General features: G+C 41.6%; 1 protein-coding gene across 1 annotated transcript in view; it reads right to left on the reverse strand.

Moving 5' to 3' along the window:
* Ptprt (protein tyrosine phosphatase receptor type T) overlaps positions 1-17,382 on the reverse strand; it is a 688,872-nt gene that overhangs the window by 162,201 nt on the left and 509,289 nt on the right. Inside the window, exon 13 of the mRNA XM_048349408.1 lies at positions 11,920-11,956. Coding sequence (XP_048205365.1) covers positions 11,920-11,956 — 37 coding nt within the window. The remainder of the gene's footprint in view (positions 1-11,919; positions 11,957-17,382) is intronic.

The raw sequence follows: 17,382 nt of genomic DNA on the forward strand, positions 1-17,382 counted from the left end.
ACTTACTAAGAATTAGTAGACTAGATGAATGAACCAATAGAGGGATGAATTGATGGGTGGTTAGATGGAAGGGGAGTGGATGGATAAATGGATGGATGGCCAGATGGGTAGGGTGGTAAATGGGAAAATAGGGTAAAGGGACTGCTGGTCTCTCTCTGGTACACCTGGCCTGGGGGGACCCACTAAGTGTGGGTTTTGCTCAATCCCCTCCCGCCACCCAGGACTCTGGTGATCACCTGTGGTGAAGAGGCAGAGTGGAGTCCCCGGGGTCACCTGGGCGCTGCCCATTGGTACTGACCACAAGGAAGCCAATCCCCAGGCAGCATGCAGAAGAGAAGGAGAGAGAGAGAAACACACATGAAAACGTGCAATAGGTGAACAACACTGCAATTCTTGTGGCTCTGAAGAGCTCACACTATACAGCAAAGAACATCATGATCTCACAAAGCAATGGAACTGTCGATTTTTTTAAATGACACAAGAGCCAGAGACATCTTTTGTCAAGTACCCATGACATGCCAAGTCCTTTGCTGGGTGCCTTAAGTATACACAATGTCTCTAAAGACCTAGGATGGCCCAGAAAGGTCAAAAGTATTATAAATGAACCCAGCATTTTTCCCAGCCAAATTTCACATCCCTCAATCTCCCTTTTCTACCTAAATGGTTCCCCATTCACATAGCTACTCAGCCTAGATATATGAGAGTCATTTCTCACCTCCCCTTTCACCTGACATCCCACTTATAATGATCGCCAGGTCTTATTAATGCTTTTCCAGAAGATACCCACTGCTCTGAGTTTAATTCCTAACTACTCAAGTTACCCCCGGGTGTTACTCCCATCCTTCAAGCAAGCAGCCTCCTCTCTGTATCCCTCCTTCTAGTCCTGTTCTCCTACTCTCTACCCTTTAGTTGAAATGCATTCCCATCCCTGTGGTCCTCAGGATATCCTGCCCAGCTCTTCAATCCAGTTCACAGATGTTCAATGGTAAGTTACATGCCCTTCCAGGTCTTATCCTCTTGCTATTACCCTCTACTCTATCCAGCATAAACAACTTTCCATGATCAACAGTCCAGATGCTTCACATGCAATGTTCCCCCGTACCCTGCTTCTTTACTTGTCTGACTGTTGTATTTTTTTCAGGGTTCAATTTTGAACTCCTTCCCTTTAGGGTCACTGAATCTGGTCTAGAATCTGTTCTCCCAAACCACTGTAGCAATAACCCCATTGTATTAGAAGTGGAAATCTTTTTCATTCTGTAGTTTCCTGGGAGATGCACCCTGTCTTGTTGACTAGTGGTCTCCTTACAGTGCACCTGGCACATAGTAGGTGTTGTTGGATAAATGTAGGGATAAAGGGAGAAGTGGTAAATCGGGGAGTTCCTATAACTCATTCAAGGGCATTGTCAGATGCTGTGTTCACAGCTGGCTTGGCTTGGTTTTAATGTTCCTGCCTTTCTGTACCATCACTTGTGTCCAGAGAAAGTGTGATATAAAAAGCCTAGAAAGTGTCATATGCTCACTAGGATATCCTCAACCAGTGATAAGCAGGAAATGCATCATTTCAAACACAATACAAGTGGCAAGCCTGATCAGCAGCCATGAAATACTGTAAGATGGAAGCACCAGTAAAGCGCAATCATAATAAACATATGGGCAGCTTTGTCCTTTTCAAAGTACATCCTAACTCAGTGGTCAACAAGCTATGGCTCATGGACTGTATCTGACCCTGACTACCTATTTCCTGAGTGGACATAATCTTAAAATGACTTTTATAATTTTCAATGGTTGAGAAAAACAATAAGAGGAACTTTAAAATTATATAAAATTCAAATTTCCATGGCCACAAAGTTTTATTCTAATCCAGTTGCACTCGTATATGTTTTCTGTCACTGGTTTTGTGCTTCAGTGACAAAGTTGCGAGGTGTGACAAAAATCTTCATGTCTGCAAGGTTAAAAATAATTACTATCTGGGTTTCTTTCTTTCTTCTTTTCTTTTTTATGCTGGTCCTGGGGCTTGAACTCTTGGCCAAGGCACTGTCCCTGAGCTTCCTTTTGCTCAAGGTGAGAGTTTTACCACTTGAGCCACAGCAACACTTCTGGCTTTTCTGATTAGTTTATTGAAGATAAAAGTCTCACGGAGTTTCCTGCCTGGGCTGGCTTTGAACTGTGATTTTCAAGTCTCAGCCTCCTGAATAGCAAGGATTACAGGCATAAGCCACTGGTGCCTTGGGTTTCTAACAGAAAAGTTTGATAATGCCTATTCTATGGGGCTCTTATATATGTATGTATGTATGCATGCATGCATGCATGTATGCATTTCCTCTAACTTTGGGAGGAAGTCAAGACAGGGACTATTGGCTTTACATGTCAGGAAAAAAAAAAAGAAATGAAACACTTGTGAGAAGAAATGGCTTGTGTATTCACAGCTCCTTAACTATTCTGTCATTCTGCAGCCATGCCTCTGACTCAGTCCATGTTCTTCTTTCCATTGTCTAAGTCACAGCTATGGTTTCCTTCCTGAGCAAAGGAGCTTAAACATCTCTCCTGTCTACACATTCCATGGGACAATCCAGAGTCCTGAGGGCTGGGGGAGGGGAGCCTTGCATGGTCCTTCAATTTCACCTCTGACTCTAACATCTTCTGGTCGCTTTGGCATGCTCCTATCCTTGTCCCATCCAAGTTCATTCCATCTTTTCTCACCTGGGGACTGGACCCCAGGGCCTCACACATGCTAGGCAAGTCATTTCTCATTGAGCTACATCTCTAGGCTCTTTTGCTTCCAGTGATTCATTTATTTACTTCCTAGGCCTGAAATATCTCCTTGCCATATACTCTCCTACCTGTACAACAGGATTCTGTTCCCTCTTCTCTCAAAACTTGTCTTAGCGTCCACCCATTCAGTGAAAGCATGGACTAAGTCCATTTACAGTTCCCTTTCCCTTGCTTCCTTATTCCCATGGCATTTAGTAGCTCTCATCACACTGTACTATATATATATATATATATATGTATGTATGTATGTATGTATGTATACATATGTGTGTGTATGGCTCTCTTTACTAGCTGTTCATGAGTGCTTATTGTAAGCTGGGAGTTACACTAAGCACTCTGCATGCATTAATTCATCAAATTTGCATATGAGGCCTGAGAAATCAATGGTGTTATTGCTGCTGACTGTGAAACTGAGATACAGATTAGTGAAGTGCTATTTCCTGCTTAGATTCTACAGTTGTCCATGCCCAAGAATGAAATTTTCATCCACTAGGGAACAAGGCTCAAATATGAATTCTAAATCAGCCCAGATGCCCCTTAATGGATCAATGGATCAAGAAAATGTGATATAATATATATATATATATGCATAATAGAATTTTATTCCTTCTTAGAAAGAATGATATTGTACCATTTGTAAAGAAATGGAAAAGACCTGGTAAAAATTATGTTAAGTGAAGTAAGTCAGGCCCAGAGAGACAAAGGATTCATGTTTTCCCCTTATATGTGGGATCTAGATTTAGCTTATAAACTCATAGGTAAACATGTGGGGTGGGGTGCAACTGTATACAAATGTATTAACTGAAATATGGGAGATTCAAGAGATATCTCAAAGAGTGTAATTCCTTAGAAAGCCAAAATCAAAGTTCAGCAAAATAAAACACCAGGAAGCAAGTACTTGAAAGGGGTGGGGTGGGGTCCAGAGGAAAGGGGTAGGTGCATGAAGTGGAGAAGAGGGGAAAAGGCTGAGAAGAAGCCAATGAATTTTCTACAAAATTAAGAAGAGCAAGGGAAGGGGTATGTAGAGAAGGGATGGGTGATACTATTGAAAGGGGTGACATTGATCAATATATATAGTATTCATAAACTTTTTTGTTAAATGGCAACTTCTCTGTACAATAACTTAAAGATTTAAAAAAGAAATATTCATGGAGTCCGGCTGAGCTATTTAGAGGCCTTAAGCTCTCTACTTAACCCTTCTGAGCCTAGACAGCTTCATTTGTGAGGAGGTTAACAATGATGGCAATTATTTAGTGCTGAGTATGCACGAAGCTTTACTTCTATCAGCCAGTTTTGTCTTCATGTTGACACACATAATCCTGGCACAAAGTAGGTGGTTAATTTGTACAAGCTTCCTTTCTACCACTGTGCACACTACACTGAGATTTCATCAGTGGAGATGAAAATTCTCTTTATTTCTAACTTTTATCTCCAGCCTAACTCCAATATTTCCCATCCTCTACTCTTAAATCCTTTTTTGTACTAGTCTTGGAGCTTGAACTCAGGTCCTGGGTGCTGTTCCTGAGCTTTGTTGCTCAAGGTTAGTGCCCTACCACTTGAGCTACAGCCTCACTTCTGGCATTTGGGTAGTTAACTGAAAATAAAAGTCTTCTGGACTTTCCTTCCTGGACTGACTTTGAACTATGATCCTCAGATCTCAGCCTCCTGAGTAGCTGCAATTACAGGTATGAAAAAACAATACCCAGCTCTACTCTTAATTTAAATGGCTGCCATTTCTCTTTGTGAGAAATAAATGCTTTAAGAACCACAGATTCATGATAAAGACAACTCAGGTGTCCTAGGTCCAGAGTAGATCACTGAAAGGAATGGTCTACTATGCTAGAAGGATGAGAGTCATTGTTGGGCTTTTTTCTTTTTTCAACTTAACTCTATGGTGCGATCTCTTTTCTTCCTGCGTAGAAAGTGGAGAGAGAATGTATGGGAGTGGGGAGTTTGAGCCAAAATAGGGAGTAGGGATAGGTATGGAAGAAAACCAGAGATGTGACGGCTGCTGTAGTCAGGAAGATACTAAAGGAAGGGATATTTATTAAAAGAATGCTGTCAGGTTATTTTCTGATGATCTTACAATGCAACTGTTTTATTCTTATTTTGTCACCAAACCTTCAGGAAAAGCCTTTTGGACAGAGAAGGCTCTGGGTCAGAGCCAGGGGGGCCAAGAAAGCCTTGCTATTCTCAGCCGCTCCTAAAGCTTAGAAAAATCTTTATACTGGGCTTGCTCAGGGAAGAATTGCCATGTCTGGCTAACTTTCCAAATAAAGTGTTAAGCTCTTCTTTTGAAAAGTTAAAACAGATTATGCAAACTGTTAGTAAGAACCAAGAGTTTTATGCCAGACTATCTCACTACAGCTTTTTCTCTCTTGTGTGATCCTTCCTTATGGCTATTACCTGAAATTTCTGGATAGAGGCAGAGGGACAGGACAGGAAGGGCCATAGTCAAAAGCTAGCAAGTGGATGAGCAAAATCCTCTACATGGTCAAAAAATAAATTATTGCTGCACAAGATCTCCTGTAAACATGATGATCTCTATATAGGCGACAGGGTCAAGGGTAGAAAGCTGATTTTCTGTATCCTTTGACTCTAACCTGAGTCCATTTGACAGATGGATGATATGTAAACATCTAGGAACAATGACATGATTCCAGATTTAGGCTTTTTTCTTCAGAAAACTGAGAGAGAGAGGATCTGGACTAGGTATGTCTAGATCTCCCTTATACTCAGAAGTCTAGGAGGAGTAGAAAGTTCACTGATGATCATCTTTAAATGCTTGAATAATTAGTAGAAAGGATTAATAATCTCAGTGAGACAACAGACACAGGTGGCACATACCTGTAATCCCAGCCACTATAGAGACAGAGAGGGAGGAAGGCTGCCATCTGAGACTGGCCTACATAGATGGTATTGGAAAAAAATCTAACTACCAACAACAGAAAGGAGTAGGGGCAGGGCTAAAGTTGATAGAGCATTAAAAGTGCTAGGCCCCGAGTGTGAAGTTAATGTTATTGTTATGAAGTTATATTAAAATTGCTCCACATCAAACAACCAAGTTTTGGAGAAGGACTCTGCCTATAGGTCTCTGATTTCTCAGCAATCCATGTAATTGCTTCAGGAAACTTTATACGAGACAGAACTATTCACATAGAATTGGATGGATGGGGGAAGTGGTGTGTTCTGATTCCTGACAGAATATTGCTACATCTTATTTGGCTTTTGACCAGCCCCCGCCCCCTACCTGTGGCCTGTGATTCTGTGGGTAAAGATGTCACAGATACATCACCCCAACTCTGGGCCCTCATATTTGCAGCATTTGTCCCATCAAAGCATCTCCCTGGAGAATTGTTACATACTGTCCCTGTCAGGAGTATGAGTCTATTGTGGAGAGAGGAGAGAAAGATGCTACTGGATTGACCCACCCCAGGCCTGGCCCACGTAAAAAGAAGGTATGTTTACAAAAGACCATTGCCTCTTAGCTACTCAGAAGGGTCAGATCTTAGGATAGCTGTCCAAAGCTAGGCCAGGCAGATAATCTGAGGGATTTTTATCTCCAATTAACTGGCAAAAAGCTGGAAGGGAAGGCGTAGTTCAAGTGGTAGAGCACCACCCTTGAGCAAAAAAGCCAAATGAGAGCAGGAGACGATAAGTTGGAGCCCCAGTACTGGCATGCACATGAACACATGCACACACCCACATACACACCCATACATGCATGCATGCACACACACACACACACACACACACACTCACAAAATACCATTGCCCATATCTCTTGCTTATTGCATTGGGACAATGGTTTTAGTCCTTCACTACCCTCGAGTTCAGCTTTCAGCACCTATTCCAAGGGGGCTGCTTTAAATGGGATCATTAGAGAGTGTTTACTAGATTAAAAACTCTGGCTGTCTTCTGCAAAGCAACTCTGCAAATGGCTTTATGGGTTTCCGGATTTATTTTGTCTCAACGACTCGGCTCAGTTTGCAAATCAAATCAAAGCTGATTTTTCTCACTGTCACTCTGGTGCACCCAGCAGGAGTCTGCAGAGCCAGCTGTGTTTGCTGGGAGGCTGGCACCAGGGGTGGGGATGATGCTGCCCACTGGTGGCAGAGGTGGGGTGGCAAGCAAGCAGGGACCTGCTTGGCCTGCATCAAGGAGTGAGCAGAAGGCTGAGGACAGCAGACCAAAGCAATCAAACTTTACTTCCTGCAAGGAGAAAAGGCAGGCAGGATGATGTAGCCTTCAGCATTGGTGTACAGAAATAAGAAGGGGACCATGTGTACACTTTTTTTCTCTCCAACAGATGCGTTCAAAAGTAGAAGGAGGCCCCTGAAGGAGGAGTGAGATTCTTGTCCTCAACAAGCACCCAGGCAGGGACTGGCAGTGCTTTTTTGGTAGTGAGAATTATAGATTACAAGTTGAGGCTCTGTCTTATTTTTATTCCTTTCTTCCAAAAGAACAGTCCTGACATATAGCTTTCATTTGAAAAAAAATGTGGTCACAGAAGAATAATGAGCTGTTCTGAACTGTTAGTCTTCCATCCATCTGTCTGTCCACTCATCCAGGAAGGCATCCAGCCATCCAGCCATCCATCTATCCACTTATCTACCCATCCATCAATCTACCCATCCATCCACCTGCCCATCCATTTGTATCATTTGTCCATTTGTTCATTCAACACATTTATTTTATAGAGTACCAACTTGTGCTAAGATATAGGGATTGTCCTCAGAATAACCACGGTCCTTGCACTTAAGTCACCTAGAGTCGGGCAGGGAGATAAATCTTAAAAATACAGACAGACATGGAAGTATGTGTTGGCAAGTTAGAAGAATGCTGGGAAGGGAAAGCAAAGGGTATAAGGAGGACATACATGATTAGACTAGAGATCTGGGTGATCTTGCATAGACAGTAAGGTTGAAGCTGCAGTCTGACAGATGTTTATCTGTTAAGAAAGATATGACATATGGTGGCCAGTGCATTTCTGTGTGAGTTGAGACTATGAGGCTAGAAGCTGTGTAGTTGAAGAACAGAAAAGAGTCCAGTGGGCTAGACTGTAGTAAATAAGAACAAAGAAGCCTGAATGGCGTGGATAGTCAGAAAGGACCATATATACTGTAGGGAAGACTGGTGGAGGCAGGAATTATGGATAAGATATGGTAGCAACAGGAAGAGAAGAATGTTTGAAGGGGTAGAAGGGAATCATGGGTAGAGTAGACTTGGAGGGAACTTGACATTGGTTTCTTTGAGAACAACTGACGATTCTAGAATTGGGCAAGTAGTTCAGAGACTATTTTCTTGTTAGTCCACTTTGCCCTAGCAGGGCACTGACTCATCGCCTTTAGAAGATGTGACCTTGAGTGTTTCCTACCCGATGGGGTGATGTTTCTCAAAGGAAGGATTGTTTTATCTCCCTGAGATTCAGCATCTCTAAATTCTCACTCCACACACTGCACTTTCCCAAGAATCCCTTTGTGTTTTTTTTTCATCATCTATGTTGAACCTGAGCCCCTCCAATTTCTTCAAATGCAGACTCCTTCCTGCTCAACGGCATCCTGATGCCTTTCTCACCGTTCCTAGTGTGACTGCAAGAACAAGACCTAACATTTAAACCAATCTTTTGTGCTCCCTCATTTTCTACTGCTTTCCTTTCCAAAGTCTGACTCAAGGTTTTAAGTTAAAATATAGTACAACTTAAGGTTTGCTGACCTACTGTGTGCAGCGTTCTTTTTCCAGCTGTGAGCACGACTATTCCCCAGGCCGAGATGCTGCCTAGCAAAGGGCTTTGAGATGCTCTTTTTTGGCTCTTGGACTAGAGGCAATTCCACGAACATTTTGCTAGCCCTCCATCCAAGGGAAAAGTAACCCTCTATGCAGCAAGAGTGCTATGGCAGCCTGAAACTGGACTCTTCCTTTTACTATCCAGATACCAGGGTTAGCAGCAGACCATGTGTGTTCAAAGTTCTTTTATAGACAGACAAAGATCACTGTAAATATGGTGAAGTTCCTAAGAGATGGAGTAAAATCCACATTTACTTACTATGGTGAGAGGCCCTTATATGTGTCAGCAAGTATGTTTTAAGTGTCAGCTGTGGGGCAGAGATGGTGTCCTGCCATGGTAAAGCTGATTGAGAAACTGGAGAGGGGTGGAAATGAAGTCCCCTTTCCTCAGAGCTCTTCTCAGCAGGTGGTGCTGGCACCTGATCCAGGAATCCTGGCCCTTTCCCTGCCCAGAATAGCAATGGGTCAGTCAGCATCTAAGACCTCACTACTGCAGGGAGCCTCAGGATGTTCTGGAGGCTGTACACCCAGAATGCAGTGTAAGAGGCCAGCCATTACACACTGCCCACAACCACAGATCTTGTTTCACACAGTTTCGGAACCTTTGCCCCCACTGACCCTACCCCTCAGCTGTGGTCCTCTCTGGAAGACTGATTTTTGTTTCTTGGACACCTGAACGTCTACTGGAATTATACCTTGGGTGATGAATAGTCTGATTACAGTGGTTGTCACACAAACTTTGCTTCTATCTGACATGTATGGACTTTTGCCACCTCTTCTTCAAATTCTTTCTTCTTTTTTTTTTTGGCAAGTATTGCAATTTGAATTCAGGGGCTCATGCTTGCTCTGCTTGCTTGCTTGGTTGGTGTTTTACCACTTGAGCCATGGCTCTAGTCCTGCATTTTGCTAGTTACTTTGGGGATAGAGTCTTGCAGGCTCTTCTGCCTAAGTTTGCCTCCAAATGTGGTCCTCCATATCTCAGCCTCTTGAACAGCTTAGGTTACAAATGTGAGTCTCTGGTGCTCAGTGACATCCTTATATACCTTCTATATAGCCTGATTTGGTTACAGGCTATAATTATCATACAGGCATGATTAGTTAAGTTAGGATGAAGTCATATATGTAGGGGTGAGCCCTTATAAAAGTGGTGAATTTGGACACAGACTTGTACACGAGGACAATGACTCGTGAAGAGAAGGCAGAGAACAGGGTGATGCTTCTAGGAGCCAAGGAATGCCCAGATGTCCAGCCACTCCAAGAAAGCCATGGAACAGATTCCCACAGTCCTCTACAGGAGCCAATCCAGCTGGGCCCTTGACTACAGCCTTCTGACCACTCCAAAATGTCGACACAACGAGTTCTTATGGTTGAAGTCACGGCGAGCATAGGGCTTTGTTACAGTGGCTTTGGGAAGTTTGTAAGCTGCCTGACCGAGCAGCTCTAAATGGGAGCCAAGTGAGTATGTCTACTGTCATGGATGCTAGATTTGAGGTCAAGTCAGAATGACCCTGAATACATAGATGATAACTGCCTAGTGCGATAGGACTCATGTAGCTGACCAAACACGGGTCAGCACTTAGCTAGAGTGAAACAGTACTGAGGAGCTAGAGTGCCTCTCCATGGAATTGGGTGGCTTTTTCCTGTGTTTCCGTTCCTCTCTGGCTTCCCGTTGAAGTGGGAGATACAGACACCCAGTTATCCTGGTTGCTGTCTCCAGCCCCCAAGACTGCCCAATTGATGGTCCTCACCCTTGGACATTATCCATTTTCCTCAGTGGAAAAGTCTGCCACAGCCTGTGATTTGCGTCACTTTTGTCCTCAGGCCATCAATTCCCCTTGTCTCGTGAAGAGTGCTTTATCTTTTTCCATCCGGTCGTCTGAGCTCCAGAGAGGGGACCAAGTGAGGGGCATGCCGACCTTATCAACTTAGGAGAGACTTCTTCTCATTACAGTGAGTCACAGAGTGCAGCGCCTCTCCTTCCACCTCCATCTTCCCCTCGGTGCCTATATATTTAGCTGATGTTTTCAGAGTTAAAACAGCATGTGTGGTAGCTCTTGGTGCATGCTTTGTCAACTAACTGAAGACAGACACACACTCTCTCTCTCTTCCTCTCTGTCTATCTCTGACTCTCTCCCACTCCATCTTTCTCTTATCCTCTCCTTCCATCAGTCTCTCTCTCTCTCTCTCTGTGTCTCACTGTCTGTCTCTTACTCATACATGCTCATGTTTTCCTCAGTTATTCATGTTCACATGTCCATATATTCACAGACATACCCATGTAAACCTGAGCAGTGCCTCTGTGTATAGTTTATTATCTATGATTATATGTATATGAATATTTATAAGTTTATAAATCCTTAGAAGCAATCCATGAAATTATGTGTGTGGCAAATAAGTACAGAAAACAAAAGTCAGTTTTGTTTTGTATGAAGGGGAAGGTGGTTGCTGCTGAAAATATCAGTTCTATAACAAAAAGATAAAACCGATTTCTAACTATTCAACCTTGTAATAGGTTAAATGATAACAAACCATTCATTGATTTTTGTGTTTTCAAAAGAGTAATAAACAGAAACATGTAGCAATTGAGAGAGCCAGGCAATTCAATTATAATTAGGAAAACAACAGTGATGAGCCTGAACAATGCTGCCTTCTTTTTTTCTTTTTTTGGAGGGGGAGGATAAGTGTTGGAAATGCCAATGACATAACAATGCAGTGTTTGTTTCCTCATTTACTGAAGGCACCAACACTAATCACCTCATGTATGAAAGCCATGTACCAATTGAATAAGGTACAAAACCCAAGTGATGGGACTAATAGGCATGCTTAAAGAAAAACATCAACACTAGCATAGAATGGAGTGTAATGAACATTTATAGCACAATACTATTGGAGACTTTAGATTCATCACTCCATTGACTAACATACAAAATTGTCCATCCATCCATCCATGCACCAATGCATGCTTACATCCATCTGTCCATGCATGCATGCATGCATCCATCCATGAATGCAATCCATCCATTGATCCATCCATGCATGCATGCATCCACCCATCTGTCCATGCATTCATGCACCCATGTGTGCATCTATCCATGAATTCATCCATTCATCCATGCATGCATGCATCCATCCACTACTCTCTCCATCCACCTATCCAGTGAATAGATGTTGAGCTCTCATACTTTAGGCACCTGTGCTAGTACATACTTAGGATGTATAACTTAGATGTAAAGACTCCAGTGAAAATGACAGTGTCTCTTGATTTTAGATATTATTTCCAGTCCATTTGTTGTGGGGATAGAGGGAAATATTTATATTGTTGAAAGAGGGCTAAAGACAGACAAGTATATGCCAACATACCTTTTGTAGCCAGACGAACACAGTTGATTTTGGTCTCCTGCAAACAACAAAAACGAGGCACAGTTAACTAGCTGTTAGTTATATAAGATTGCTATATAAAGAAAAATATATACATATTTATACATATGCGTGCATATTTTTAAAAATTATAATTTAAAATTTGTCCTTTAGTTTTCTCCCATTGGGATAACTTTTTAATTTCATCTTTTTATTGCTTCGCAGGCTTCTTTCTCCCAGGCAGAATGACTTGATAAACATTTCAGAAACTTTACAGCACCCAGAAAGCTTAACCATTCTCAGTGAGTCTCTAGTGGTATCTGGTGTGCTTTGTGCTCAGGTATGGGAGTTAGCAGGTGGTACTAGGTTCTTTTCGGGGAATCTGGCAACAAGCTGTGCATCTATCTGCACAGATCGAAAGAACACTTGGCAATAGTCCAGCCAGTGTGAAATGTGTAAGAGTCAGAACCACAAAGTTCATTGTCCAAAGGTCCCTTTGGCGCTGAGATCTCTAGGGGGCCTTCCAGTCTTCATGAATGGCATTGTGTATGTGTTTGTGTGGTTACAGAATCTCTGCTGGGTGAACTCTCTCTAGTCATTGTTGGCTGTTCCTCAAGTGAACAGGATCCATGAATCTTTGATATTGATGAGCATGAAATGGTGTTACAGAAAAATGTGCTCAGGAAGAGAGCCATCTTAGCTAACATTCCTGGGATCCATTTCCCACAGGCCCTGGAACCAGTTGGAAATTCCAGTTGGCCAAATAATGTCCCTAGCAACAGTGGGAATGCCATGTAGCCATGCAAGTAAAAGGAAATAAAAGAAATGGAAGGGTGTGAGGCACCAAGCCCCAAACCCCTCCAAAATCTAGTGCTGTTTGGAGCTCACTTGCTCACAAGGAGCCACTGTGTCTGGGTTTGTGTTCCTTGGGATTGAAAAGGTTATGTCACAGCCATAAAAACTATCAACTCCAGAGAAACAACAAAAGCTTATTTTCTGCTCAAACTCTACACCCACTGTTGTGTGTCTTTAGGTCTAGAGAGGTGAGAGCTAAAGTTAGGGAATATGCTAATCTCTTAACCAATCAGAGACCAAGGCTGTTCAGTTTAACTCAGAGAGTGAGAATGCTAAGAGTCAGGCTCTGGCAATAAAATGCTTTGAATCACAAGCCAGGCTTTTACTTCTACTCCTGTTTCATTGGTTAGAACCAGTCACATGGCTGTGCCATGTTTGGTGCACCTAGAAGCAGAGAGGAAATTGTAATGTTGACAGCAGTGTCTACTCTACCCATGCATACCTCTGGAAGACAGAAATTGTTACATCTATGGAGTCCAGCTATGACTCCCCACAGTTACCCCAGTGGTTCTGATTCTAATTCCTGACTGCATAGAAAGTCTTCCCTTGCTTATAAAGGAAAGAGGTCTGGATAACAAAAGATGCTTCAGGGGGTCATTTGAGTTTTTCTTCTGCAAATCATTATAATAGTTAAATATTGGGCTGGGAGTATGGCCTAGTGGTAGAGTGCTTGCCACACATACATGAAGCCCTGGGTTTGATTCCTCAGCACCATATATAGAGAGAAAAGCCAGAAGTGGTGCTGTGGTTCAAGTGGCAGAGTGCTAACCTTGAGCAAAAAGAAGCCAGGGACAGTGCTCCGGCCCTGAGTTCAAGCCCCAGGACTGGCAAAAAAAAACAGTTAAATATTTTGAGCCATTATCAATACTTATCCTAAAATTAGCTCCACTTTGTATTTATTTTCTTTCTTCCTCCCTCTCCTCTACTTCTTCTTCCTTCTTCTCCTCCTTCTTTTTTTCATGCCAGTGCCAGTACTAAAACTTCAGCTCAAGGCCTTGTGTTCTCACTTGGCTTTTTTGCTCAAGGCTGATTGATGCTCTATCACTTGAGCCACATCTCCACTTCTGGATATTTTTGATAGTGAATTGGAGATAAAAATCACAAGGTCTTTCCTGCCTGGGCTGGTTTGAAACACTATCCTCAGATCTCCACCTCCTGAGTAGCCTGAATTACAGGCATGAGCCACCAGCTACTTTGTCATTCTTAATGTGCAGTAGCAGGAGAGGAAGCAGCAGTCTCCATATAGTCCTGTTGTGATCACAATCGCCTACATTGCCAACGCTTTCCTGTCAGAGCAAGCATCCGAGCTCAAATACAGAATCATATTTACCACACGAGTATGGCAATTTTGTGTGTGAAAAACAAATTTTGACCGATTTGATTCCTTCAGTCGTCTGTCATATTCTCCACTATTTGCAAACTTTTAGAATTCTTTCCTCTCTAATTCCATCCAGATCGCTAATATAATGCCAATGGTAGACTCTTGAGACACACACTAGAATTTTTCCTCTGGGTTAACATCCAAATTTTTGAACTAACTAGAAAGCAATCATCTTGGTTGCTTGTGCATTCAGCTCTCCTCCATTGCTCAATTGCTTATGGCATGCATTTTTCCACAACAGTAGCTTGAGAAGAGGGTCAAATTCATTTCAGATGCTGATACTCTGTCTTATTCCTTTTCCCCCCTAATCTACAGTCTAAGAACTCTTTTAAAGAAAGAAAGTTGGGTCAGCGTGGCTTGTTCTTAAGGCACAAGTATTTCTTTTCATTCTTTTGTCATGATGAAAAGAATAATTGTTTCATTTTCTAAAACAGAAAATTCAGAAATGCTAAAAATACAAAAAAAATTACAATTCAAAAGCATGAGGCATTCATGTGAGATGTTCATATGAAATTTGAATCATGTTTCATTTCAAGGAAAAAGGTTTTTGCAGAAGATAAATCTCCAGATGATAGGAGGAAAGATTAGCATAAGACACATAAAAAAAGAGAACTTATTAAATGTGATGCTCACCCCAAATTTTTACAAATTAGTTCAAACTTGCAATTAATGGTAAAAGTGAATAAACTAGGGCTTTGCTCTTTATGCTTGGAGGAAAAAAATCTTAATACTCTTGTTAGAATTCCTTTCTTTGTATTGGCTTAAAATGTATGGGGTGGTTATTTGGTTGATAAACTCATGAGAGTCTTATCTCCAATTAACCAGTCAAAAACCAGAAGTGAAGATGTGGCTCAAGCAATAGAGTATCTATCTCTCTCTCTATATATATATCTTCGATATCTATCTTTATCTCAAATTTACTAAATCTTGATAAAAAGTTTCAGTTAATTTGAAGTATCACATACCTACAGACAAGAATACTAATCTTAAATTCATTTTGGCCAGCATCCAGATCAAAACACAGAATGTGGCCAACATCTCAGAAGTTTCTTCCAGGCTCCTTCTCATCACTTCCTCACTGCAAAAAGAAGTCCTATAGGAATGTCCTCTTCAAATAGCATTCCCATCAAAAAAAAAAAAAATCCTAGATTCTCCTGTCTCCTTCTGCTCGTTGTGTCGTCAAGAACTTTCCTTATAAGTGTGTCTTCTACAGGTTCATGCATGAAAACAAACCATTCTGTTAACACCACCGCCTCCCTCCTCCTTCACTGTCTCCTCTTCTCTTTCGTATTAGGGATTGCACTCAGGGTGTCAAGCATGCAGAACAGGGTGATCTTGTGCATATCTTCAGTTCTTTTGCTTTCAACGTTTTTGGATAGGATATTAAGCCAACTTTGCCAGGATTGACCTTGAGCCATTATCTTGATCCTTGGGTCACTGCTTCCTGAGTAGTTCAGACTATAGGGGTGCTCTAGAATGCCCAGATTCTTCTCTCAACACTGTGTAAAGTCTGCTTTCTATAATCAAGAGCAAAAGTCTGATTATGCTGAAGCTTCCTGACTCTCGCAAACATGACACTGCCATGTTTACTTTCTCCTCGGTTCCTGACAGCTTCAATTCTAGAAGAGATTTGTCTTTGTTGGTTAGAATTAGGCACAGAATAACAAAGCCTTGAGTTATTCTCTTGACCTTCTGGGTGATTGAATTGTCAGAAAGCAAAAGAGGGAGGTGCTGGTCATAGTGAATTCTATCAAATGGACAGTCTGACCAGTATGCATGTGTCTAAGGCCACGAATCAGATCAATAAGCAGGAAATTAGGACTTGCTTTGTACTCGGATTGTAAAAGAATTTGGGAAAAGAACAAAAAAGGTATGTTTTCTATTCTCTCTTATACCATACTGATTGAATACCATATACTTTCACTTCCTCATTATATCAAAACCATTTACTTTCTGCTTCCCACTCCAGATTTGAAAATCTTCACACAGGTATGTCCCCTTAGGGTAGAAGATAACTCCCTTACTTTTGTGCCATTGTTCTGTTCTAGGCTATGTTGCTGCCATGCAGGATTGAGCAAGTCACAAACCCTCCCTGAATTTCAATTCTCTCATTAATCAGTTGGAAGAGAAACAAGTAGAGAAAGCCATGTTGGTGGAGAAGGCAGGGTCGTCAAAGGCTGTTTTCAAATCCTGACACTGCTCCCAGCTATTTTCAACATTGTCCTGCTTTTTCAGGACTCTGCCTTCTTAATACCACTCCACTTTGTAACCTTACCTCATGCAAATAGTTTTTAAGGTATCATCTGCCTTATTTACAAAAATGCCTCATACCTGGATCTACTTAAAACCTCCATTTTAGAGTAAGCCAAGTCTGACTTATTCCATAATACAGCCTTTCACCCTTCAACTATGGACTGAAATTGCAGGATATTCTTCAGCTGGAGAGCTCGCCTTGTTAAATGTGCAAGGCATCAAGTATTTCTATAGCTGATGTCTATCATCCAGGATGAGTTAGGTTAAATTGTATTGCAATGTAATCAAGAGCTCTTAAGGACCCAGAAAATACTTGCAATTTTTTGCTCATTTGTCCCATTGGATTATTGATTAAATAGTAGGGGATTAGTTATGATCTCACAGTTTTCAAAATGGTCCTCAGTGTAGCTTTTCTGCAGCCTGACTCTCTGGACTTTTTCTTGCTTTGCACTGACCCCTAAGTTGTTATTTGTCTTCAGTGGGACTCATTCACTTACCATATTCCAACCCCTGGAAGATTATCTAAGGGGGTAGGAGGAGGGGCTGTCTGTTTTTCAAAAATTATCTACTTTGAATATCTTATGTATTTCCATGTTTAAAAAATTGGTAGCATTTGGGCTTGAGCTCAGAGCCAAACAAACAAACAAATAAAAAACAACCTCAGAACCTTTACTCATCTGCCATGATATAAAAAAATCCATTCATTAAAATACTGGGCTCCCTGTTTCTGTGGAAATACAGTGTGTTTGTGAATTCTGGAGGCTGTATTAAATCTACAAAATAGAAAAGGAAGGGATTTAATAAAGTCAGTATACTAAAAAAACCCTCATAAAATGAAAAACAAAATATTAGGGATGATGGACGTCTACCACATTAAGAAAACAATCACACAAAAGAAGAAAACAAAAGTAATCCAATACTTCAAAATGAATTAAATATCCTAGGGGGGGAAAGCTATTTTGGTAATTCACAAGTTA

This window comes from Perognathus longimembris, chromosome 6 (genome assembly GCF_023159225.1).
Source record: "Perognathus longimembris pacificus isolate PPM17 chromosome 6, ASM2315922v1, whole genome shotgun sequence".
In the NCBI taxonomy this organism is placed as follows: Eukaryota; Metazoa; Chordata; class Mammalia; order Rodentia; family Heteromyidae; genus Perognathus; species Perognathus longimembris.